The sequence below is a fragment of the Gigantopelta aegis genome, chromosome 6 (assembly GCF_016097555.1).
Source record: "Gigantopelta aegis isolate Gae_Host chromosome 6, Gae_host_genome, whole genome shotgun sequence".
Taxonomy (NCBI): domain Eukaryota; kingdom Metazoa; phylum Mollusca; class Gastropoda; order Neomphalida; family Peltospiridae; genus Gigantopelta; species Gigantopelta aegis.
The window spans coordinates 14,822,094-14,847,040 of NC_054704.1; the positions used below are offsets into that span (position 1 = coordinate 14,822,094).

Genomic DNA, 24,947 nt, shown 5'->3' on the forward strand with positions numbered 1-24,947 from the left:
ATGTACGGAGACCTAGATGTCAAATGAGCAATTTTGTAATGCAGCTATGCGTGTGACATCAAACGTCATATGACTGCTTTATTTTTCATCATATTTTGGTTGCAGGATAATAATTCCTTATGCACAGGCTTCTCAAATGAGTTACTGGTAGTACCAGTACCTGTAAAAATCCATAGTGGTGTACTTGTGGCTACGACCCATGAAGAAGGCATTGAATATTTTACATTATCAAGGACGACAACTCTACTCACTCCTCGATATCACTACATACATACCAAATATAAATAAACAAGAAATAAAAATATTAACACAGAATTTCGATTTATGCCCCTCTGCTGCCGGACTATGTTTAATGTCATTCGGTAACCTATGTAGCAGCACCGAGTTTCTCCTCTTACTTTTAAACTAGTGCCGCTATTATTATACAGGGACGGGATTTAGCTCAGTCGGTTGAGTGCTCGCCTGAGGTGCTTGCGTCGAAGTATTCGTTTAACAGATTGGGTTCACCAGTGCACTACAACTGGTCATAGGTCGTGGTTTGTGAGTTTTTCTGTCTGTGGGAAAGTGCACACAAAAGATCCCTTGCTGCATTAGGGAAACTATAGCGGGTTTCCTCTGATGACTATGTCAGAATTACCAAATGTTTGAAATACAATAGCCAATGATTAATTAATCAATGTGCTCTAATGGTGTCGTTAAACAAAAACAAACTATTATCATACATAAGATACCTACTAAACAGCCGTAGTTACTGTAATGGATGCAGAATGCGGTTCAAAGTGCAAGTATCATTCAGATAATTAGATTTTAAAACAAATTCAAGCAAAAAATAAAGCATGCAGACTTTTCTTTTTATTATTAGATTAAAGAAAAGGAAGAATTATAAATAAAACCAAACAATGAAAATCATTCTTTACTATCATTAAAGGTAGGGTCAATTCAAACAAGAGCTTGTGTGTTGGAAAGATGAATACCCGGACCACCAACACATACTGACACTTTAACAAATGAAAAACGCGTAATTTTAGAGTTAATAAAAAACCCCATGATTATTCCTGCTAACTGGGGGCAGCCATTTTGTTTCGTTTTTGTGACGTCCGGTGGTATAGCTTGGGGCGAAGTGACGTCAGCTCCGTCCATCTCCTCTATGCACAGTGTAAACAAACGCTCTAATTTACGACAAGGCGCGTTGCTTTCAACAACCTGACTTGTAAAACAACATAAATGACTTGATAGTATAATAAACTATTTAACTAAATATATTTCAATTTGCATCAATAGATCGAAATGGAGTTAACAGTATATTTCTTTTTTTTTAAAACCAAAGAAAAAATGCAAATTATTAGGCATATTGGTACATTCGAGCAAAAACGACCACTCACGATACCAAAGTGACTCTTCTTTTCTTTGTGATTTTAGATGGGAAAGTCTACATAATCCAGGGTTTTACAGAATTACTTACAGTAATAAAGCGGGACGATTTGAAGAGTATCCGTGCGGTTTTCACACAATACCCTGTGATCTTATTAAAAGAAGCACGTCGTTTTAGTGTTTAGACACAGTGTCTGGGGACCGTCTAAATATACACCTGCCAATCAGGAACCACAGGTACAGGCCACTGAAAGAAAATACCAATTAACCAAGAAAACACTCCGATTATTATTTCAGTACATGGGTTAATTTATGTACAAAACATAATAGTTATTTCAACACTTTCACAATGGTGGTTTATTTTTTATTAAAAAATAATATATAATTGTTGTTGGCTTACTGGGATGGCTATTATTACAGAACACTGCGATGCATCCGCAAAAATCAGGTATGTTTTGTTTCTTCAGTTATCGAAGACTAATTCCTGACATGACACGTTAGGTATTAAGTAACCACCAGCTCGCCAGAGGGCATATTCACTGGGATGGTACAAAATGGCTGCGCCCGTTATATATAATAGCCGTCACATTTAACCGTTTTATTAATTAACTATACGATTATACTTGTTGGTATTAAGCAATAATGTGCATTATATATCGTTGAATATGCATACCAGGCCAAATGCTTTAATTGTCCCCTCCTTTAAGAGTAAAATGTTGGACGTACATTGAACAAAATTACTGAAAACAATTATATAACAATATTAATCGAGGCAGAATGTTTTGAAGCAATTCTATCTTTTTTTACGAGCAACTGCATATCGTCACATATTTTATTTTCAAACATAACGAGAGAAGCAATAAATTCAAACTTTCTATGACACACATGTATAGCTTATTAACTAGACTATACAAACGTTACTTTGAAATAAAAGTCTTTGACACCACTTGGAACTGAATATAGTTACTTGGAAATATTTACAAGCCGTTTCCAATGTATTAGCCCAGTACTGCACGTGGTGTCGTATGTCATACGTCAGCTTAAAGAATACTGACCAAGTCATCAATTGTACTGTAACCGTAACGTTGAGGACATCTTGTCTCTTGGATGTCCTTGCCCGTCAGCTTTCCATCCACCATGTATTCTTTTTCCATTGTCTTCTGGCACCACAGCAGAACCTCGTCAGTATAGGGAGTTTTCACTCCAGCAATGAGGGCCAGACCTTTTGTGACGACTAATCCATTGGGCACGTCTTCCACCAGATATCGGTATCCAAAGTTCGGCATAAATTTCCCATCTTTCTCTATCATAGGGTGAACAAGTCCATCGTAGGCAGCATTTGTTTGCAGGCATGTCATCAGGTTCGTTTTATCCGTGATGTCCTTTGCATAGTCCTGTCGGTACCAATCTGTTAGGTGGATCACGTGAGACATGTCCAGTTTTGGGTTTTGGCTTTGGAAAGCCTTAGCCGTTGCCATTAATTCATCTGCCACGCCACTCAGGTATTTTGCTGCCATCTCATCCACGCCTTGATAAAACAGTGGCACTTTGTCAAGGGGTTTTCCATCCCAATCCTTCCATCTTGCATACATAATCGGCGGGTGGACTATTGCTTTTGTTAACAAGTAGGGTTCTAAATAGTTGCTGGTCTGCTTCAAGACTGGGTTAGATCCAAGTACCTTCTGCATACTCTGCAGCGGATCATGTGGTGGCTTAGTTTTAGCATTTATTATACTTCCCATAAGCGATGCCTTTGTTCCTAAAATCTGGACAGTCTTGCCAAATTCCAAAATACGTGCTGCCCATGGGAGAGACTCGAATGACATGATCGTGCAGGATTTAGCCTTGTCCTTTAGGATGTCAAAGCACTGAAACTCGAACCCAGGTTGTCCTGGCATTCCAATGATTATGGCACCGTCATCCAGGTGAGGCCTAATAGCTTCGAAGTACGTTGGGTGAGCAAAAGCTGGCATCGTGAAAATAATCAAATGCGCTCCTGGCACCACTGTTGCTGGATCTTTGGACACAATAGTTGGTTTAGCTTTGAGGTCGGTAGATGTATTAGTATTTGCGTCAGACACTTGCACAGTGAAATCATTCTCCTTCATCAAGTTTGTCCACCTCTCGGCTTCGTCCTTGAATAAAGTCAGGACACGTGACTCCATATTCTCGCGATAGGCCGCGAGACCAGCCGTCGTGTGGGCGCCATTACCCCCGCCACAGACCAACACGACCAGCTTTGACATGTCCCTTCTTGATAGATCTGAAAAAAATAAAACCAGTTTTTAATGATTATGCTACAAAATATATATTATAAAAATAACAAATGAAGGTACCATTTTGTATTTGTATCCGGTTTTTTCCCCTCCAAGCTAAACAGTTTTGTAAGCTGAGAAACTGGTTTTAACGCGAGTAACTTAGCCAATGTTTGCCAGTATTGGGAGCCGATTTACATTACATGCACCAGGTCCCAGTTTCACAAAACATAAACGTAAATATATGGCTAAACCATGTTTAATACTATTATAGTTTTAAGTACACATATACTCAAAGGCAAAAGTTCTTGTGACATGGATTGTTTGGAGTAATAAATTTGTGAATGGATTTATGGATGTAAACCAGAGAAAATGTGCAAAGAAATTCAACCAAGCAGTTGTTGCAGCGATTGCATGCTTTGTGCAAGAAACGTGGAATATTAGGAAGAAATGCTGTCCAGTGTTCACCATAAAAGGCCAGACATTCAGTCGTAAATCATTACCACTATGTGCAGCCTTCAGAAGTCCAGAAGTCAGAAAAACACCATTAGTAAACTGTTTGTTGCAATTTTGTCATGCCACGGCTCAGGTAAAATGACAGATGGTGAGTAGCAAAATAATCCTATTCCCAACATTGGTGTAGTCGGCATTTTATGTGGAGGCATCAGCAGTAGATGGCCCACACTGTCTACGAGTCGTGTCATGAGGGTTCAGTAAAAAGGTGTCAAGGGAAAAAAGGTGTGATTCCCAAGTGATTTATTTTTAGAACGTAAAAAATCCATATCCAGTCAGACAACCTTTAGAGATGCTTGCTCAAGTAGTTAACATTTAAGAATGATGCCATAGGTCCAACTACCACTACCAATTAACAGAATAACTAGTGTTTTACGTCTGTTAGCGTGTTTTGATGCCGTTTACAAATCAGATCACAATATTTCACGCGAACCGCCGTTCTGTTCGCGTGTCGGTTACGCAAAATTAAATTTACGCGAACCGCAAATCGGTTACGTCGTGACCTGTAGACGTTCAGAAATTAAAACTTACAGACTTCACGATTACAGGAAGGTTTTTCATGCAGACATACTACTAGTATTCTGGCCAATGTTTTAGACTGATTTTTTAGATACTTGATGCACAGCAAACCAGTACACAACGGTATATTGCACGGTTGTGACTTGCGACCGAAGGCTCAGAATAGAGACGATCCAAACGTTTCAAAGAAATGTGCACCAACCGCTAAGGCGCCTAAATTATCTGCTGCTATTTTATATATAAAGGAATATATGTAGACATAATATTGGATTGCCTATAATTTTACAAAGGTTGAAAAAATCCAAAAATGTCGCAAAAGCTGAAAAATACTAACATCGCATAACGGCACTGTAGTATAGAAAGAAAGAAAGAAATGTTTTATTTAACGACGTACTCAACACATTTTATTTACAGTTATATGGCGTCAGACATATGGTTAAGGACCACACAGATTTTGAGAGGAAACCCGCTGTCACCACTACATGGGCTACTCTTTCCGATTAGCAGCAAGGGATCTTTTATTTGCGCTTCCCTCAGGCAGGACAGCACAAACCATGGCATTTGTTGAACCAGTTATGAATCACTGATCGGTGCAAGTGGTTTACACCTACCCATTGAGCCTTGCGGAGCACTCACTCAGGGTATCTGGATTAAAAATACCATGCCTCGACTGGGATCCAAACCCAGTACCTACCAGCGTGTAGACCGATGTCCTAATCACGACGCCACCGAGGCCGGTCCTGTAGTATAGAAGTACTATCCATAAAGTGAAAGTAGCATAGCCACCGCAAAAACAGGAACAACCTAAACAACAAACTAGGGTTAACATACAAAATAGCACGCACTACCGCAACAGTACACAGGATGCATTGGCTAATAATAGCAATGCATCCGCACCCATTTGATGGCCCAGCACGTATGTAATAAGAAGTCGGACAAAAGAAAACCGCCTCCGAGTACACAATTCACTGCACTAAGAGAGAGAGAGAGCTGGACAAAAGAATACAGGCTCTCTCCCACCAATCCCAAATACTTGCTGCTGGTGTGACACTTGGTACTGGAGGATTGAGCGAAGAGGACCGATAGCAGGATAGCAAAAGGAAACCCCGGAACTCAAGGACAACAGCCTGCCGGCATGCACAATTGCTCAAGTCTCCCCTGGGTTGTCGTGCCACGATCAGAAGCGGTCAGGCCCTTTCTAAGGGCCTTACGGGCAACCTAGGGAGACACCCCAGGTAGTACTAAACCAAATAACTTCCGGCTGGGTCAAAGTTGGAGGTGCACCGAACTTTTGATAGTGAAGTGAACACCACAAGTCCTGTGATTAGTTATAAATGTGAGTGTGTTGGTTGTAAAAAAATAATAGTTTCATCTGGGTAAAAAAAATGTGCAATTTTATTTCATCTAGTACCAATGTGTCAAGTAGCCTTGTGCTTGAAACATGTATGGGGTACCTGTAAAAAAAAGTACTCAAATTTTGTGCGAAACTAGGGTAGTCATAGACGCTACCCGTTATCTCACAAACGAGCAGCTTGACCCCCATTTTTTTCTGATTCACTTTAAGTGTAAGGGGTGGTAGTATATATATCCGTGGCGTTTATGTCGGTTGATACGTTGCAGGTAGGAGTTTTAGCCACATATGTTACTATTGTTGTCTATGGGATTTGATTTGGTAGTATACACCCTATAGCACATATTCAGTGCATAATAAAAAATATTATGATTTTGTCATTTTATTTAATTAAACTATACTGGTTGATTAATTAGCCATCACTCGATCATGCAAGTTCACAATGACCTTGACCGTGACAATAATCTCTGTACATGGCTCTGAATGGTATATATGGTATTATATATAGGCAACCTGAACTAAGATTTTAATAGCAATTTATTTTTATATTAAAAATAGCATGTGCCAATAGTGGGTTAATGTCTTTAGTTTCCATTAACATTGTTAATTTTTTATGTATGAAATTCTGAAAACTCAAATTTGTAAAGAAGTTGATTTTTATTGTCATTTTGACATATTTATAGGGTGCTAAGTTATATTTTAGACAAATTTGTAGTTTTATGCAAAATTTAAAGTAAATTTGAAGAAAAACTTTACCAAAAACATAATTAAATTTGTTGTCACTATTGTGCCTTCTGTTCTTATTTGTACATAGCAATAAGGTTGTTAAACATATACTTAGATCTCCAGATAAATTTTTTTTCTTAATAATCACTTAGTTAGCTCTCATGAAAAGCATTTTGAGTTTATACTAGATTCAGAACCAATTTTTTTCAGATTTGATTATCTGCCTTGGATTAAGTTGATAATTTATTTTATTGTTAAAGCTGTATTACCCAATGCTACTAGCTAAATAAAATGCTGGATTACAGATTGTAGGAATACATCTAATGTACATATTGTATTCATCTGGATTAGAAAATAATGCAAGAAAATAGATGTTCGGGTAATTTTCTCATTTAAAAATAGTTTTTTTCAGTAATTAATCAAAAATAAATGTGTTAAAGCTGTATGATTATTCCAGATATCACAACTATTAAAACCTCCAACTACAGTAGGCTATAAATAAAATATAGTCAGGAATATTGGTGGCTGCCAATAGTTTTGATGGTTCATTATGAAAATCAGCATGGCCGATGGATTTGAAATTCTCACACCTGGTAACTTGAAGACACCCACACCCAGCATACAGGATTTCCTCCCAACACTAATGTTCAGGACATTAAGTCATTACTTCATACAGGTACAGTCATGTTAGTGTTTCCTTCCTCAGACAGTGTATTTTTTTAATACTGATATTTCTTTGATGTGCCTGTTAAGGTCTTCATAATCTAGGGGTCAATCAAGTGCATGTGTTTTAATGGAATTCTTTAAAGGGGTAGAGGTACTCTGACTATCTTTGTTGTCTCTACATATATACCCGAGTACACACACCCAACTAAAAGTAAATATCTTCAGGAGTTTTATTTTAAAACATTTTGTTGTTTAATATGACATATTGCATTTGTACAAAACTATATGCAATATATATGCTTTTTGAGGTGTACATTATATTAGGTTGCACTGTAGAAACAACAGTTTCAGTGAGGTTGTCAGTTTATGTCAGAATACACCAGATCCTGGTTGTCATAAAGACACATAGCTGGACACTTTTTGAAAAATGTATGTTATCAGTATAGGTAGTACTAAACCAAATAACTTCCGGCTGGGTCAAAGTTCGAGGTGCACCAAACTTTTGATAGAGAAGTGAACACCACAAGTCCTGTGATTGGTTATAAATGTGAGTGTGTTGGTTGTAAAAAATAATAGTTTCATCTGGGTAAAAAAAATGTGCAATTTTATTTCATCTAGTACCAATGTGTCAAGTAGCCTTGTGCTTGAAACATGTATGGGGTACCTGTAAAAAAAAGTACTCGAATTTTGTGCGAAACTAGGGTAGTCATAGACGCTACCCGTTATCTCACAAACGAGCAGCTTGACCCCCATTTTTTTCTGATTCACTTTAAGTGTAAGGGGTGGTAGTATATATATCCGTGGCGTTTATGTCGGTTGATACGTTGCAGGTAGGAGTTTTAGCCACATATGTTACTATTGTCGTCTATGGGATTTGATTTGGTAGTATACACCCCCCAGCATCAATAGGTCTAAGTATCGAGCTACTCTCGACTGATTAATATCAAAATCTATACGTAGCTCCTGACTTTATCTTTCGATCGACCGTTCAAAAATGCGCCAAATTTCCTTCATTCAAAACGCGCACCCATTCTCTTTGGCTAAATTCCGACCGCTCCTTCCAAATTCAAAAACCCATAGCACCCATACACCCACCCCACCTGGTACCGTCCCCGGCCGGACTGCTGGTGCTCCCTTGCACCTTCTAGTGCAGGTGGTCCTTCCTTCCACCACACCCACCTTTCCTGTCCTGGACGGAGGAGCCGGCCAAGGGCGGCACCTGTGCCCAGGGCAGGTGTGCGCTACAACAACTTGCTCTGAATGTGCAAGTTAAACCCTCGGACCTGACCTGACCTGCCACCGCAAAATATCAGTGTCAAATTGTGGTCTTTCTTTGTATGTTATTATAAGATTAATTTTTATTAATTTAATATAATCATGCACCAATGAGTAGCCTGTTTTGCAGTTGAAAGGAACTGGACATTTGTTGTTTGGGTTTTTGGTGGGGGTTTTTTAATCAGCTATAATATAATAATAATAATAGCTATAGTTTTACATATTATCAGTGACAAATGTTTTTTTATATACCTACAACGCTACGATCTACGATCGTACGAAAACAAAAGAAACATCCACAAGTCACTTCTTTCGATTTGCAAGCATTAAAGAAACTGTTTTATAAAACGTTTTCTTTTGTATTTTGTTTTAACTTTATGTTTGAGCTAAAAATTATGTATTTAAAATATAATTTCAACGTAACTTTGAGGTAACCGATCAGGTAATCCACAGGTTACGCAAATATAATTCACGTAACCGAACAATTGGTTACCTAGGTAAAACCCACGTGAACCGATTTCCGGTTACCTCAGATTGCGAAATATTTTCCCCTGCAAATGCTACCAAATATCCTAACATGGATATGTATATATGTACCTTCAGTGACATCCATAAATACAACGTAGGTTATGGAGGTTATGATAACAAATTAGACAGCGCCATTTATGGGGAGCTATCACTCTCGATCCCCATTACTCTATGATACTAATTCAAAGAAAGTAATTTTAGTGCCGATTAGCATGTGAATCTATACTGTAGTAATATGGTAATTTCGTAAATGTCTCCCCATAACCTAAGTTAGAAGAGCAACCCCCCCCCCCCCCCCCCCCCCCCACCCCCCCCCCCCCCCCCCCCCCCCCCCCCCCCCCCCCCCCCCCCCCCCCCCCCCCCCCCCCCCCCCCCCCCCCCCCCCCCCCCCCCTTTACTGTTTTCACGTCAAATCGGATTAGTATTCATTCCTGGTGTATATCAAATTCCAAGTTCAAGCACGTTTTCTTGCACAATGATAATATCTGCTGTTTGGATTCTGTCCCGAGCGACAGCGATCTGCAGTAACAACGCTATCTGCAGTAACTACATTTAGCATTGCAGTTGCTGCCGCTGTCTGTTATAGGATTCGACATCTGTAGTAGCTGAAAAAGGGACTTCGAACCGCATGTCTGTGGGATGGTGAATATAAAAGATCCCTTGCTGCTAATCGAAAAGAGTAGCCCATGAAGTGGCGACAACGGGTTTCCTCTCTCAATATCTGTGTGTCTGACGCCATATAACCGTAAATAAAATGTGTCGAGTGCGTCGTTTCTTTCTTACGAACCACCATCTGTTATGTTTGCCGCCATCTGTTGTATAAGTATGTGGGTCAGACCACACCTCGTATGAGAATAGCGACGAAAACAACCGATTGCACAGCAACTAATGAAATAGTAGTTTGTTTTGTAAATCGGCTATTTTTGTACGAAGCACTCGACTCATATGGCGTCTTCTGTAGTCTGACAAAAGATCTGATGCTACACATAGACTACTCCTATAGTTAAAGTTTGTTTTGTTTAATGACACCGCTAGAGCACATTGATGTATTAATCATTGGCTATTGGATATCAAACATATTTTAGTAATTTTGACAGTCTACCCGCTACATTTTTTTTCCATTAACAGCAAGGGATCTTTTATATGCATCATCCCACAGACAAGATACCACATACCACGGCCTTTGATATACCAGTCGTAGTACACTGGTTGAAAAGAGACACAGTCCAATAGGTTCACCGTAGGGGATCGATCCTAGACCGACTGCACACCAAGAGAGCGCTTTACCGTGGGGCTGCGTCCCGCCTCTTTCCCCTTAGCAAGTGAATTTATATTGTATCTAATATGTCTCCCTATAACCTAAGTTAGGACAGCAATTAATCACCCCTCAACTGTTCACGTCAAATCCGATTAGTGTTTTATTTTTTGCATGTACCGGATATCGAATTCTAGTCCAGGCACGTTTTCGTGGACAATCATATCGGCTCTCTGGATTCTGTCCCGTTAAGGCGATGCGACACGATACGAGTGTCTTGTACGATAATAGGAAATGTTTTGTTTAACGACGCTCTCAACACATTTTATTTACGGTTATATGGCGTCAGACATATGGTTAAGGACCACACAGATATAGAGAGGAAACACGCTGTCGCCACTTCATGGGCTACTCTTTTCGATTACCAGCAAAGGATCTTTTATATGCACCATCCCACAGACAGGATAGTACATACCAAGGCCTTTGTTACACCAGTTGTGGAGCACTGGCTGGAACGAGAAATAGCCAAATGGGTCCACCAACGGGGATCGATCCGACCGCGCATCAAGCGAGCGCTTTATCACTGAGCTACGTCCCGCCCCCGTACGATAATAGCGATAACAACAACCGATTGCTAGTAACCAGTGAAACAGTTTGTCTTGTCAATCAGATATTCTCGTACGAGGTACTCGTATCGTGTGGCGTCTTCTGTAGTCTGACAAGAAGTTTGTTTTGTTTAACGACACTATTAGAGCACATTGATTTGTTCATCATCGGCTACTGGATGTCAAACATTTGGTAATTCTGACTCGTAGTCCCATCCCAACCAGTGCCCCACCAATGATATGTCAAAGGCTGTATGTACTGTTATCTATGGCAAAGTGCATATAAAGCTCGCTTGTTTGCTTACTTTTGCAAGGAGTAGACTGTGTGAAGCGACCTTAACGTGTCCCTCTTACTTCCCCTTCCTCTCCCTCTCTCCCTCTGTCCCCCGAAGTGTCGAAATAGCCATATTAGACATCAAATAGTCGTAGTTTATCAAATGTGCTGAGGTGTCGATAACAAACTGCTTATCGGGTAAGAGTAATTACAGATGAAAAAGCATCTAACAATTGCGATGAGTGCATTTGCTTTCTAAGGGGTAGAGATTTATCTCAGTCGGTTGAGGTGATTGCGTCGCAGGATCGAACCTCCTGGGTTGATTCATGCAACTCAATGGATTTTCTCGTTCCAACCAGTGCACAACTGGTAAAAGACCGTGGTGTATGCTTTCCTGTATGTGGGAAAGTGCATATAAAAGATCCTTTGCTGCCTTAGAAAATATGTAGTTTTCTCTGACGACTGTCAGAATTACCAAATGTTTGACAGACAACCAATCAAATAGTTCGCGAACGTTAGTGAAACGTTCGCTAGCTGAACTTATGGCAGGCTAGCATACACACTTGCTCACACCTCCCATATGATGTTAGCGGTCAGTGCCGTGCTTAAACTGACTGGTATGAGGGCAGGAACAAAAAAAAAGTTTTTGTTTAATTTAATGATACCACAAGAGCACATTGATTATTAATCATCGGCTATTGGATGTCAAACATTTAGTAATTTCGACATACTGTCAGAGGAAACCCGCTACATTTTTCCACATATAGCAACTTCAAGGGATCTTTTATATGCACTATCCCACAGACAGGATAGCACATACCACGGCCTTTGATATATCAGTTGTGGTGCACTGGCTGGAACGAGAAATAGCCCAATGGGCCCATGGACGGGGATCTATCTTAGACCGACCGCGCATCAGGCGAGCACTTAACCACTGGGCTACGCACCAAGGCATTTTCTATGGATATAGCGACAAAAATGACACTTTCTTTTAAACTAACAAGGTTGTATTTTTGGGGGGGAGGGGAGGGGGAGAACAACAGGGGGCTAACTTGATACCCAAAAGGCATTCAAAACGATATCTGGAGGGGGGAGGGAGAGCACGTGTCATATATATATATTTTTTTTTTATAGACGTTTTTCCCCCGATTATCGCCCAGCAGTTTATAACGTTGTCGATAGATGGCGTAACCGTACGGCCGCCATTAAGGGAGTGAAATTCACGCAACAATAACATGTGACAGCATTGCATTTGGGCGCAATTTCAGTATTTATGACTTTTGAGGAACGTTTTGTAAAAGCAAAACTAGTCTCTCGGATAATTCAACCTGATTTAAAGATTGTATATTCATATCAATGTCGGTGGAAATCTGTGAATGATTAAAAAAACAAATAATAAAGCACCTATACACGCCAATACAAAAGTATAGCGAATAAATTAAACACGCGCAAGTAAATAAGTTTGATGGTTATTAAGTGAAACTTTACCGAATACATCCTAAAATATAGAAAAAATATTTCAGTTATGTACGTTTGTAGAAAACGGTTTACCATTCTAAAAAAGAAAAACTGACCTTAGATGGCCTCAGACCACAATTAATTTCGCTATATGTTTCTATATAGCCTTAGTGGCTATAACATTTTTATTAATATCAGCAGGCCCGTGAAGTTTTGTATGTACCTTTGCCTGCATGGGGGACACATACCCTGAAAAGGACAACCCCTGTTGTCCAGCTCTTTCTCCCAGCATATTGGTTTAAACAGACACACCCTCTAAACCAGGCCGGAGTACACCCATTTTACACAAAAAGCACTACTTTTGCATGGGCCGGAATTACCACAAACAAGTCTTCAATGTCAGCAAGTTACACATGTTTACAAACTACATGCTATCCCCTGTCACTTCAGTCAAACAGTTGCCACTTCATAGCTGTCTGCCATGAAATAATCACAGTCAAACAGCAGACTACTTGCGCGGTGAAACTTCCGGATTTTGGACAACCAAATGGGAAGATAACTGTAATCTGAGGCCTATCAGTCCATTTTTTCCCCTAAAAACTGGCCCACACTAATGCATTCCAATGATATACATATTAAAGCAATGCTCGGTAAGTATCGGTATGTCACCTTTAAACTGAGAGTATACAGAGGCTGTGTTAAAACACCTACCACAGTGCCTTGCCATGGCCAATTTTAGCAATGGAAACTTGAGGGACACCAACTTCAAAATGTAATAACTTTATCAAATTTTGGAATTTCTTCATACAATGAGCAGCTATTTTTTCTTCTACATATGTTCTATCTGCACAGTGTTGTCTTGGAAAGATTTTGAAATATTTAAAGGAAAAAAAATGAATCATTAGATTTTACTTCATTTTTAATTAAATATTAAACTTAAATTTAAATTTTTGAAAAACAAAAAAATCTAAAACTGTAAAATTTTGCATTTTAGATATGATAAGTGGAGGCTTAGTAAAGATATGGTGACTGAATTCATGATACATTATTAGAAATGTGTCAGAGGGATGGTGAAAGTCACAAAATTGGGGCCATTTGCAACAAATGTTTACACACTAATTTCAGGGAAAATTAGACATGATAGGCCTCATATTCAATTTTGACCTGCTGTATTTACTTAATCTACATCATTTACTGTATTAGACATGTAGCCACTTTGTAAAAGGCAAAACAGTCCATATAAATGCATATTAATATGAATATGCCCTACAGATATTACTTAGGTATACACCATAATATTTTTTGTTGTTGACAACTTTGAAAATGAAGATTTTGTTACAAAATGCTGATATAAATCCTACCAAGAGGTACTTGCACCATATTTTTCAGTTTCCAGTGATAACTGTTAACAAGTGTAGTCATGTGCCAGTGTCTGGGATACCTCAGTGTAGTATTTCTTGATTGGAAGGATGTTTGTAGTAATGACCACTGAATATGCATTATGGATTATTCTGCCATATGTATTACAAGCCAAATGTTAACCTTTTTGGCACAACCAAATGGGAAGATAACTGTAATCTGAGGCCAGATCCAGACGTCAATATTTAACCGTTACTATTATTAGCTCTGGGATATTCCAGATGTGATCACATGGGGTTGAAGTGGAACGCAGTTCACACGTCCAAATATTGCTCTTTTATTTTTAATTTATTATTATTATTATTTATTTTTTATATATGATAAATAAATAATTTACTGACGTAATATGCATGCAGGCCACACCAAACATCGCACCCCCACCCACTTCGTCAAATTTGATTTTTTAAATATTATTATTTATATTTATATTTTTATTATTAATTAATTAATTTAAAAATGTTTTTATTATTTTATTATTGTAAACATTTTTTAAATAATAATTTTTTTGTTTCCAGGAAAACAAATTAAATTAAATTAATCATCCACAATATTCAACACCAAATTACCCTGAAAATGCTTCTCTGATTAGTCATTAAATGTTCTATATACTAGTTAATTACAAAATGAACCCCTCCGACACTTACTGGTGATGCCCAAGACAAGTATAAATAAAACAGGAGCATAGGCTGGGGGTGGGGTGGGGTGGGGTGGGGTGAGTGATCTGATGCTCCCGTCCGCTGAGGCTAAAATACTGTTTTAAAGTTCAATACATTAGGCTATACAGGTGTCCAGGGAAATTATATTTGCTTGCATAAGTTTAAATTATCCGTTATGCTTTTGTATTTACGTGTATATATACATGCTTTATTATTTACGTTTTTAATTATTAACACACTTCCACCAGCTTTGATATGAACATACAATCTTGAAATGAGGTTGAATTATCCGACATACTGGTTTTGCTTTTTAAAAATGTACCAAGAATGTAATAAATACTGAAAATGCAACCAGATGCAATGCCTTCACATGTTATTATTGTGCAAGTTTCTCTCCCTTAATGGCGGACCGATCACGTGATTCTAAACATGGCCGCGCACAGCACTTCGACGTCACTGGCCAATAAACCCAGTCAGACACATTTTCACCGATGTGGATAGCTCCTGTCGTACTTGTCAATCATCAATGCGGGTAATAAAGTGTGGCATAATACAGACCTACGAGTGAGTATTATGTATTAGAGAGCATGTGTCAAACACAGATATGCAACTAAATTCAGTTCTCACATTACAACAAATACTTTTACTAGCTTCTCATAACAACCCTTTTTAATGGTAATTGTTTACGTAGCGCAGTAAGCACATTTTTGGCCAAGTTCCTATCACTCATATGCGCTAAGACTTTCCCACAGACAGGACACCACATACCACGGCCTTTGGGATACTGGTTGTGACCGACAAACCCCCAACAGAACCGGTGAGATTCGACACTACAACCCCAAGGACCCCAGGCGAGCGTTCTATCAACCGAGCGGAATCCTGCCCCTCAAAATACCAAATACCAAGTAATGGGATTCGTTTAGCAGCTACGTGATGAATATCACCATCTCCAACTCAGAATGTTCAAACTCAGCCGGCAATCTGGTATTTTCGGCAATGCGTTTGTGGAGCGGCAACAGAAGCAGAGAGAAAATCGTTGAAAAAGTATTGATTCTTTTACTTCAACCAACAGCATGCGCTCTCTCTAGCCAACAGCATTCTCATTCATTCTCTCTCCCTCTCTTTCTCCCCCGCCCATCCTTCTTTTTATCCTTTGATATAATTACCTGATACGCCAACTTATTGTTTTATTCACGGTAATTTCCACTGATGACATACACTGAAAACAAAAATGTAGTCACTGTCTTTTATCGACTAATAATAATGTAACCGGCTTAATTATATTGCTTACCTGCTGGGTTTTTTGTCTAATAACTTTTGGTCTCCCAAGTACTGTATTGGGCCCAACAAGCAAATGACTCGTATGTGTGTATACACGTAAACAACCTTTGCAGTGGCACAATGAAATCAAGTGCCGTGCAACGACGCTTTGTCAAGCCCGGGCTTTTGGTCGATTTCACAATGGAATGTGAACTGAATGTGACAAGACCCGTAGCCAGTATGTCAGGCATGCTCCCCGGGAAATTTGAAATTTCTGAAAGCCTAAAAAAAGAAAAGAAAAATAATGGACCTCGGCTTTTGCGGGAGGGTTCGGACGACCCCCCCCCCCCCCCCCCCCCCAAATCCCCTAAATACTGGCGACCTTATCCAATTAACGTCTGTTTTGACCATACACATTTATAGGGATTGTCCCGAGTGCGGATATTACATACAATGGGTCTTTATTTAACGCAGGCGCGTTTTCAGGAATTTGTGTAGGTGGGATGGGGGAGTGGCTGTTTAGACTGTAGTGATCAAAGTTTATGTGGGGTGGGGTGGTGTGTGTGTGTGTGTGTGGGGGGGGGGGTGTGTTCAAGTAATATTCTTCCAGAAAATGTACAACAGTGTCCTTTTTCAATGGTTAATCAACTATCAACATATTTATTGTTAAGGGTGCAATTAAAAAAAACACTATTAGAATTGTCAATAATTATATCATAATTTCAAAATAAATCATTCACCTATATAAACGCAAAGTAGGTCAGCCTTATTGATATTAAGAATGTTAAAACCAGTCTACAAACACCTTTCCCGCATTTTTTAAATTATAGTAAACGGTATAATTATTTTTTTTGGTTATTTTTATTAAACTGAAAAGGCAAACACAGACAAATGCAAACAAAACGAACGTTTTACACCTTAATTGACAGTCATTCCAGTTCACATTTGTCACATTGTTACAACAAATAAAAGCGAAATAAGACCCACGTGTAAGCACAGTCTACCCGAGAAAAACCCAGAAGATTCATGTAGGCATCTTAGCCATGCTTGATAATGAACATGTATGCATCTGCACTCAAGAAAACGATTCCGAAACTGATCATGTGTGATCGTTCATTTTCATAGTAATATTTTTAACAAGACAAAACAAAAAAGTACTAAAACAATCCTGGGTCAATAGTGTAGCGTTTATGGGCTACAAAGTGAGGTCACGGGGCGTTTTATAAATAGTGGGGTCAACGATTCACGTCTACTGCGACGAATCACCGGACATGCAAATCGTTTTGGATACAAGGGGGTGCCTATATTTATGCACAATTTTAAAATGTTTATTTACTACAGACATAAAACAATTTGTAGTGTATTTCAGATTATGCACTGCTTAATTGGTACGAGACACATTTTATTAAGCATTTCACAGTGTTCACTTAAAAAAATGGTCTTTGAAAGAAAGAAATGTTTTACTTAACGACGCACTCAACACATTTTATTTACAGTTATATGGCGTCAGACATATGGTTAAGGACCACACAGATTTTGAGAGGAAACCCGCTGTCGCCACTACATGGGCTACTCTTCCGATTAGCAGCAAGGGATCTTTTATTTGCGCTTCCCACAGGCAGGATAGCACAAACCATGGCCTTTGTTGAACCAGTTATGGATCACTGGTCGGTGCAAGTAGTTTACACCTACCCATTGAGCTTTGCGGAGCACTCACTCAGGGTTTGGAGTCGGTATCTGGATTAAAAATCCCATGCCTCGACTGGGATTCGAACCCAGTACCTACCAGCCTGTAGACCGATGGCCTGCCACGACGCCACCGAGGTCGGTAAAATGGTCTTTGAATGCTTAGGTGCGCTGATACACCGGACAGCATTGTATTGGAAAAAAGAGAGAAAAAAAGTAAAAAATTAGCTGGAGCACATGCCACATGGGGCGGGGAGGGGGGGGGGGGGGGGGGGAGAGATATTTTATGTTTAAAAAAAATTATAGTATGAAAACTGCTTGTGAAAAAGAAAAAAGTCAGTGCAGTGTCCAATTTCAAACATTTGAATCCCATAACCGGCTATAGTCCGTCACATCTTTTTATATAAAAAAAAATTGTAAACAATTTCGATTTAGTTTGACGTAAGAAAAAAAGTAAAAGTGTTTTGGAAATAATAAAAAAAGAAGACAGTTTTTGTACGCAATTAAAAAAATTAATCGCTTTTGTAATAAATAAAACTGTAATACATAAAGATTATTATTATTAAGAAAACGACGCTTACGGCGTTATGGCCGCCATTTTGGTTTGTAAACTGGTGTAGTCTTGATACGAAATAACTCTATTTGATTAAATTCACTACAGAGAAAATAGAGTTATCTCAATAAAGCAAGACTATACCATTCCATAAACTAAAATGGCGGCCATAAGGCTGTAAACGGCGGTTTTGTTTTTGTTTGTCGTTTTTTTTACTGTCGTAGCCTATGTATTACAGTTTTATTTATTTCTAAACCGATTAGTTTTTTAATTGCACACAAAAACTGTCCTTTTTTTTTGTTATTTCCAAAACATTTTTACTTTTTTTTCTTATGTCAAACCAAACAGAAATTAGTTATTGTCCGGACCAAATTGTTAACAACTACAAAAAATTACTCTCCTACCTTTAATTGCCGTTAGATTTCCTCCAAAGTTTGTCCAGACACAAATCGCAAAAAACCCACTACAAATATCCAGATTCCACACACGAGACTGCAACGATGTCGCCGATATTGTCTTTGCTGAGATTGCATAGGGAAAAATACATGCAGTTTTCTGCCGTCTGCCATGTTGCTTGTTTATGGAATACTCTTCAAGAGGGGTGAAAACCTCCAAAGTATGTGACACAATTACTATGAAATCGATAATCTCTAGTGGTATTATTAAAATAATAATAATAATAATAATAATAATAATAAATAATAATATGACGTCATCACGTTTGCTTTTTATATCGTAACATGTTATGACGTTGTTAGATCAAGTCCTATCCTTTCACCCCTCTTGAAGAATATTCCATAAAAAGTCAAAATGGCAGCTGATACAAAATTACATGCTTTTTTCCCTATGCGCTCTCAGCGAAGTCGATATAGGTGACATGGTTATCATCTGGTATGTGGAATCTGTGTCATTGTAGTGGTCTGGACAAACTTTGGAGGAAATCTAACGGCAATTAAAGGTAGGAGAGTAATGTTTCGTAGTTGTTAACAATTTGGTTCGGACAATAGCTTGAATAGGCCTACAAAAACAACAAAAACTTTTTGTAGGAGGAAGGGACGGACTATATGTAGGCCCTAGAGCACTTATGATGTGTTTTGTGTTTATTACATACCTTCAAATTATATTCTGTCAGAAAGCCTGGTAAAATATTTTTTTGTTTAAGATATTTGTTTTTGTTATTTCAGTGTGTTTCGGGTCGTCCAAACTAAACTTTGTTTTCTTCCAATAAATTCCTACGTACAAAGAAGAAGACCCCCTCCCAATTTTTTTTTTTTTTTTTTTTTTTTTTTTTTAAATAAATAAATAAAATAATAATAATAATAATAAATAATAATAATAATAATAACCCCAAAAACCCAACAACAAAAAAGACACAAAAAACGAAACAACCCCCCCCCCAAAAAAAAACAACACCCAACAACAATCAAAAACTTACACACAAAAAACCAACCACAAAACAACAATCAAACAAAAACAAACAAAACAAAACAAAACAAAGACAAAAAACCCCACCCCAAACATATACATGACATGTATTAGGAAATAAGAAATTTAAGCTATTATAAATATAAGAACGACCGAAAACACTGGATATAGAGACACTGACATTCTAAAACAATAACCTGTATTTAAATTGATTAATGGAAACCATGTTACAATGGCAGCAAACTCAGGACAGGCCCTTTAAAGAATGCAGTGCAGACCGTTTGGTTTCATGTCTGTTCGAGTGTCCTCACTTAACCATAAACAGGATATGACTCGTGGACACTCGACCTACTTTCTAGTTAACAACATTCTGCCCATCAGCTATCATCTTATTTAGAAGTTACCTGCTAGTAGAAGGTGAGAGAACAAACCGAATAGGCATACTATTAATAGAGCAGTCTCCTCGCCCCACGGTATCCTACTCTGTTAGATCATCAACAATGGCCACTGTAACTAGATGCACGCCTGATAAAAGTAATATAATTCTTATTTGGAGCTAACATGGTGTTATTTCAACATTTTTATCTCTTGGCTCGCAGATATAATTGTTATTGTTGTATTAAAACCCTTGGTAGAAATACTCACACGCAAGTACACACGCACACATTGTAATTGGATATTATCGTTATCAAAAGCACATCACCTATATTGGGTTTGTTTTTTTAATTTGGGCAGATCCATTATTTGCATGGAGGAAGATAGACATTTTAAAAGCATGTTCAATAGATCTACTACCAAAAATAATCTATGATACTGGTACATGTAATTTAAAAAAAAAAAAAATGTTTTAATTAAAAGTCCTTAAGAAACTATAGTAGATTCAAGAATTTTTATATTACTTGATATCAACAATGCACTGTCAACATAAATTATATCTGGTTTACCTCTTAATATCAAGAATTTGTTAATTTTATGAGATTAAATTATTATTCTACATTTCGTACACATCTTTCTACAACAAGAAAATGCATAAGTAAATGCTTCAAATATTCCACTTTCTTTCCGTTGATGACATTTAAAAAATGACATGTTTTTTAAGGTACATTATGTCTTACAACATCTCGAGAGAATAAAGAATTACCTTCGTAATACTGCAAACGCTGTGGGTGTATTGAACGATTCCCGCTGGCTTTGCTGCAACTAGACCGGCGGAAAAGATGGCGTCTGGCTCGGCGAACTTACATAGAGCTAGATATCTCGGGATGCTATTTTGGTCGATGCCAGTCAGAAGGGTTTTGCAGCCAGCCAGAGCTTAGTAAATCGAGTCACCAGTATCTCGTGTTAGTGCTCAGAGTTTCGCATGCAAATTGACTATCCTGTCAGGAAACACAAGAATGCTTATGTATCACAGCGTAACCTTGCAGCATATAAGATACTTAGTGTAACTAAAATGACAGAATAGTAAATCACGTAAGGTGAGGATTCGTATACACATGCACGGCGGAGCAAGGGGGCTTGGGCCTCTAGCCCCCCTCCCCCGTCACACTCAATAATTCTGAATCAGAAATGTACTATATGTATGTACTATAAGTGCTGGGATGTCGTTGCGTTGTTGTAGTGATGGTGGTTATTGTATTGTTTTTTTTAAAGGTTTTTTTTGTATTGTTTTTTTTTGTATTTTTTTAGGGGGGGGGGGGTGTCTTGTTACTGTTAGTAACAAATAACGTTAAACGGAATTGCCAAAATGATTTAAGTTAATACTCTTTATGTAAATATTAAACTGAATTTAACAAAATTATTGCAATCAACAAAAATATGTGAACAAATTCAAGAACACAACCAGAGCGGGTTTAGCTGCTCGCTTGAGGTGCTTGCGTCGCAGGATCAAATTGTGTCGCAGGATCAAATTGTGTCGCAGGATCAAACTACGTCGGTGGATCCATTCAGTTGATAGGGTTTGTTTTCTCGTTCCAACAAATGCAACTGACCAAGGGCCGTGGTATGTGTTTTCCTGTTTGTGGCTGGATATCGTGCCGCATTAGGACAAATGTAGCGGGTTTCTTCTGATGACTACGTGTCAGAATTGCCAAATGTTTGACATCCAATAGCCGATGATTAATTAATCAATGTTATCTAGTGGTGTCGTTAAACAAAACAAACTTTAACTTTCAATAACATAACCAGAATTATTGAAATAGCCATAATAATTGGCCTGTACATATGTAAAGGAAATATATATATATATATATATATATATATATATATATATATATATATATATATATATTAAGCAATAAATAAGGTGGTAGTATATAGACATTGTTAATAAAAATATAACTATGTAATACAGTAGTAAAAGTAAACAGTGTCGGTAAAATTGTTTAAAACAGAAGTGCATAAACTTGGGAATCGTTAATGATTTGGCCAAATGATGGGCAACATTTTATTCTGGGGTTTTCAAGTTTGAAATGTCAAAAAGAAGCGCACATATTGAAATAATCTGCTTATTTTGAAAATAAAAATGCAGCTTTTTATGGCATCTGATTATTATGATTTCAGAGTCCACGCACAGTGATTCCTTAAAGTTACAGATCATGACCTTTACTGAAACCAAAATCTTCATATTCATTAAATGACATATGATGCCTCATTTTCTGGGCAGACAGTGTAAACTATGAAGTACCACTTTCTGTTCTGTCTCGGTTGGTCGCTATGCAATTAAACGGATTTTCTGGGAAATGTTTCAACACTAATGATAATTGATCTGGTACAAGGCAGTCTTGGGCTAGATGGTTTTTAACAGTATGTGTGTATTGTCTGGGTTTGTCTCTATGCAATTAACCGTTTTACTAGGAAATGTTTCAACACTAATGAGAATTGATCTCGTTCAAGGTTAACTCGAGCTAGATGGTTTTTAACAGGATGTGTGGGCGCCGTTAAGTCAGTTAATGTGAGTGCGACAAAACCACCAGATAGCCCATTGTTTGACGACCGCGGATATCCAATTACGATCAATGATAATCATATATTCTACAGGCTTGATATATGTATCCAAGACCTAGACACACTGTCATCGACTTGTTAAAGCTGCAACATCGTCTTGTCATAGTATCATTTAATAATGAAATCTGGAATCACAGCTACAGTTTTATTGAACTATCAGCAGTTATTATCAGCAATTTAGTCGCCATGTTTGTAATACAATAAAGACAATAAAGACTGAGGAACAGCGTCGCACATCTGGATGTTAAAGTAGAGAATAATACATTTTTACATGACCTAGATTAGCGTGCATAGCCCAAAGATATGGAATAATGGCCAGGCGTATGTGCAAACGGGTTTTTGGGGGTCAAAACCACCATACTCCAAGCAATTTTTTTAATTTAAAAAAAAAATGTAATATCCATGAGAGCTTGACTCGACATAGTCTAGACCCCCTCCCTGTATAATTCCTACACACACGCCTGCTGGCGTCGGATGATAAGAAAATTAATGTGGATGGTGTATTCTAAATGAAGACTGCAGTTTATATATATTTTAAAACGAGAGTAGAGTATGAAGCAAAAACGTTTTTCTTCTTCTGAATAACCACTGGCGTAGCTAAAAGGGTGTTATAGTGGCCATGCCCCCCCACATCACACCTCTTTTCCTACGACCACTTTTTATATTCCCCTGTCGCCCCATAACACGACTCATAATGTGGATGTCCCTCCCCTCCACGCTAATGTGGGTTCTCCCCTCAATACAAAATCCTGGCTGCGCCTACAGTGTGAATACAAATAGAAGGGTCCTGAGGTGTCGTTAATCAAACAACCATGTTTATCTAAGAGGTCGCAATGAATCATGTTGCTGGGTCGGCCTGTCTCTAAACCGACCTCTCACACGGTGTGACGTCCTCGAGTAACATGAAGCAATTAGACACACCTGTTGTTTGTTAACAACACGTCTCATGTCCTCTCACGGCAGTAGAAAATCACGGTTAGAGGGAATTTAGGGAAGTAAAGTGTGTTTTGTTTAACGACACAACTACAGCACTTTGATTTATTTATCATCGGCTATTGGATGTGAAACATAGGTAACTCTGACATACAGTCTTAGAGGAAACCCGCTACAATTTCCATTAGTGGCAAGGGATATTTTATACTATTATGTACTTACCCATAGACCATAGATTAGAGTTAGTCCTCACATCAGTACTAGGTCTGTAATAATCAGAATATAAGTTATTTCTTATTTCACACACGAATATGTTAAAATTGCTCCCGGTCTAACTCCCTTATTAAAAACACCTCTTGCATGCCTCATACATATTTACATAATTATACTATTTAATTTATTAGTTCCATGCTTTATAAAAAAGTGAATGACTACAAGAAGGAAACTCGGTGTTCTCGCTGGGTGAATATTTGATGGGGCCCAACTCACCGCCCACCCTCACCCCACTGCCCAAACTCGTTCACAACTGGCATATTGCTGTAGTAGCCAGTAGGCCGATACCTTTGTTCGCCCATCAATATCTAGTACAAAAAAGGTTGGGCTGAGCCGTTATGTAGTTGAACCGGACACAAATAAGGATATAACGCCATAAAGGTGATCTGTTGATTAACATGGAGTGAATCGCGGGCGAACAAATATTATAGTACAATAAATATTTCAAGATATATGTAACTGAACTTTAAAAAAAAAACCTATTAACAATTAAATAATTTATGTAAATACGTGTACGGTTTTGTGTTTTGTTTTTAGCTCTTTTTTTGTTATTTAATTATTTATTTTTATTTTATTGAACATATTCTTTTTTCACCAAAGAAAGAAAGAAAAAAATGTTTAATTAACGACGCACTCAACACATAACACATTTTATTTACGGTTATATGGCGTCAGACATATGGTTAAGGACCACACAGATTTTGACAGGAAACCCGCTGTCGCCACTGCATGGGCTACTCTTTCCGATTAGCAGCAAGGGATCTTTTATTTGCGCTTCCCACAGGCAGGATAGCACAAACCATGGCCTTTGTTGAACCAGTTATGGATCACTGGTCGGTGCAAGTGGTTTTACACCTACCCATTGAGCCTTGCGGAGCATTCACTCAGGGTTTGGAGTCGGTATTTGGATTAAAAATCCCATGCCTCGACTGGGATTCGAACC

The 24,947-nt window shown here is 38.2% G+C and overlaps 1 protein-coding gene across 4 annotated transcripts; it reads right to left on the reverse strand.

Annotated features, from left to right (window-relative positions):
* Nucleotides 1–2,189: 2,189 nt before the first annotated feature.
* LOC121375148 (opine dehydrogenase-like) lies at nt 2,190–21,213 on the reverse strand. 4 transcript variants are annotated; one of them, XM_041502414.1, is made up of 3 exons: nt 20,937–21,213; nt 16,038–16,090; nt 2,190–3,634 (listed from the first exon to the last, which is right to left on the reverse strand). In XM_041502414.1, exon 3 carries the CDS (start codon nt 3,615–3,617, stop codon nt 2,412–2,414), a length of 1,206 nt encoding a protein of 401 aa, XP_041358348.1. In that variant the 5' UTR covers nt 3,618–3,634; nt 16,038–16,090; nt 20,937–21,213; the 3' UTR covers nt 2,190–2,411. The 4 variants fall into 4 exon arrangements, with proteins under 4 accessions (XP_041358348.1, XP_041358346.1, XP_041358349.1 ...); XM_041502412.1 differs by lacking the exon at nt 16,038–16,090 and having other exon boundaries at nt 20,937–21,212; XM_041502415.1 differs by lacking the exons at nt 16,038–16,090; nt 20,937–21,213 and adding an exon at nt 19,482–19,588.
* Nucleotides 21,214–24,947: the final 3,734 nt, after the last annotated feature.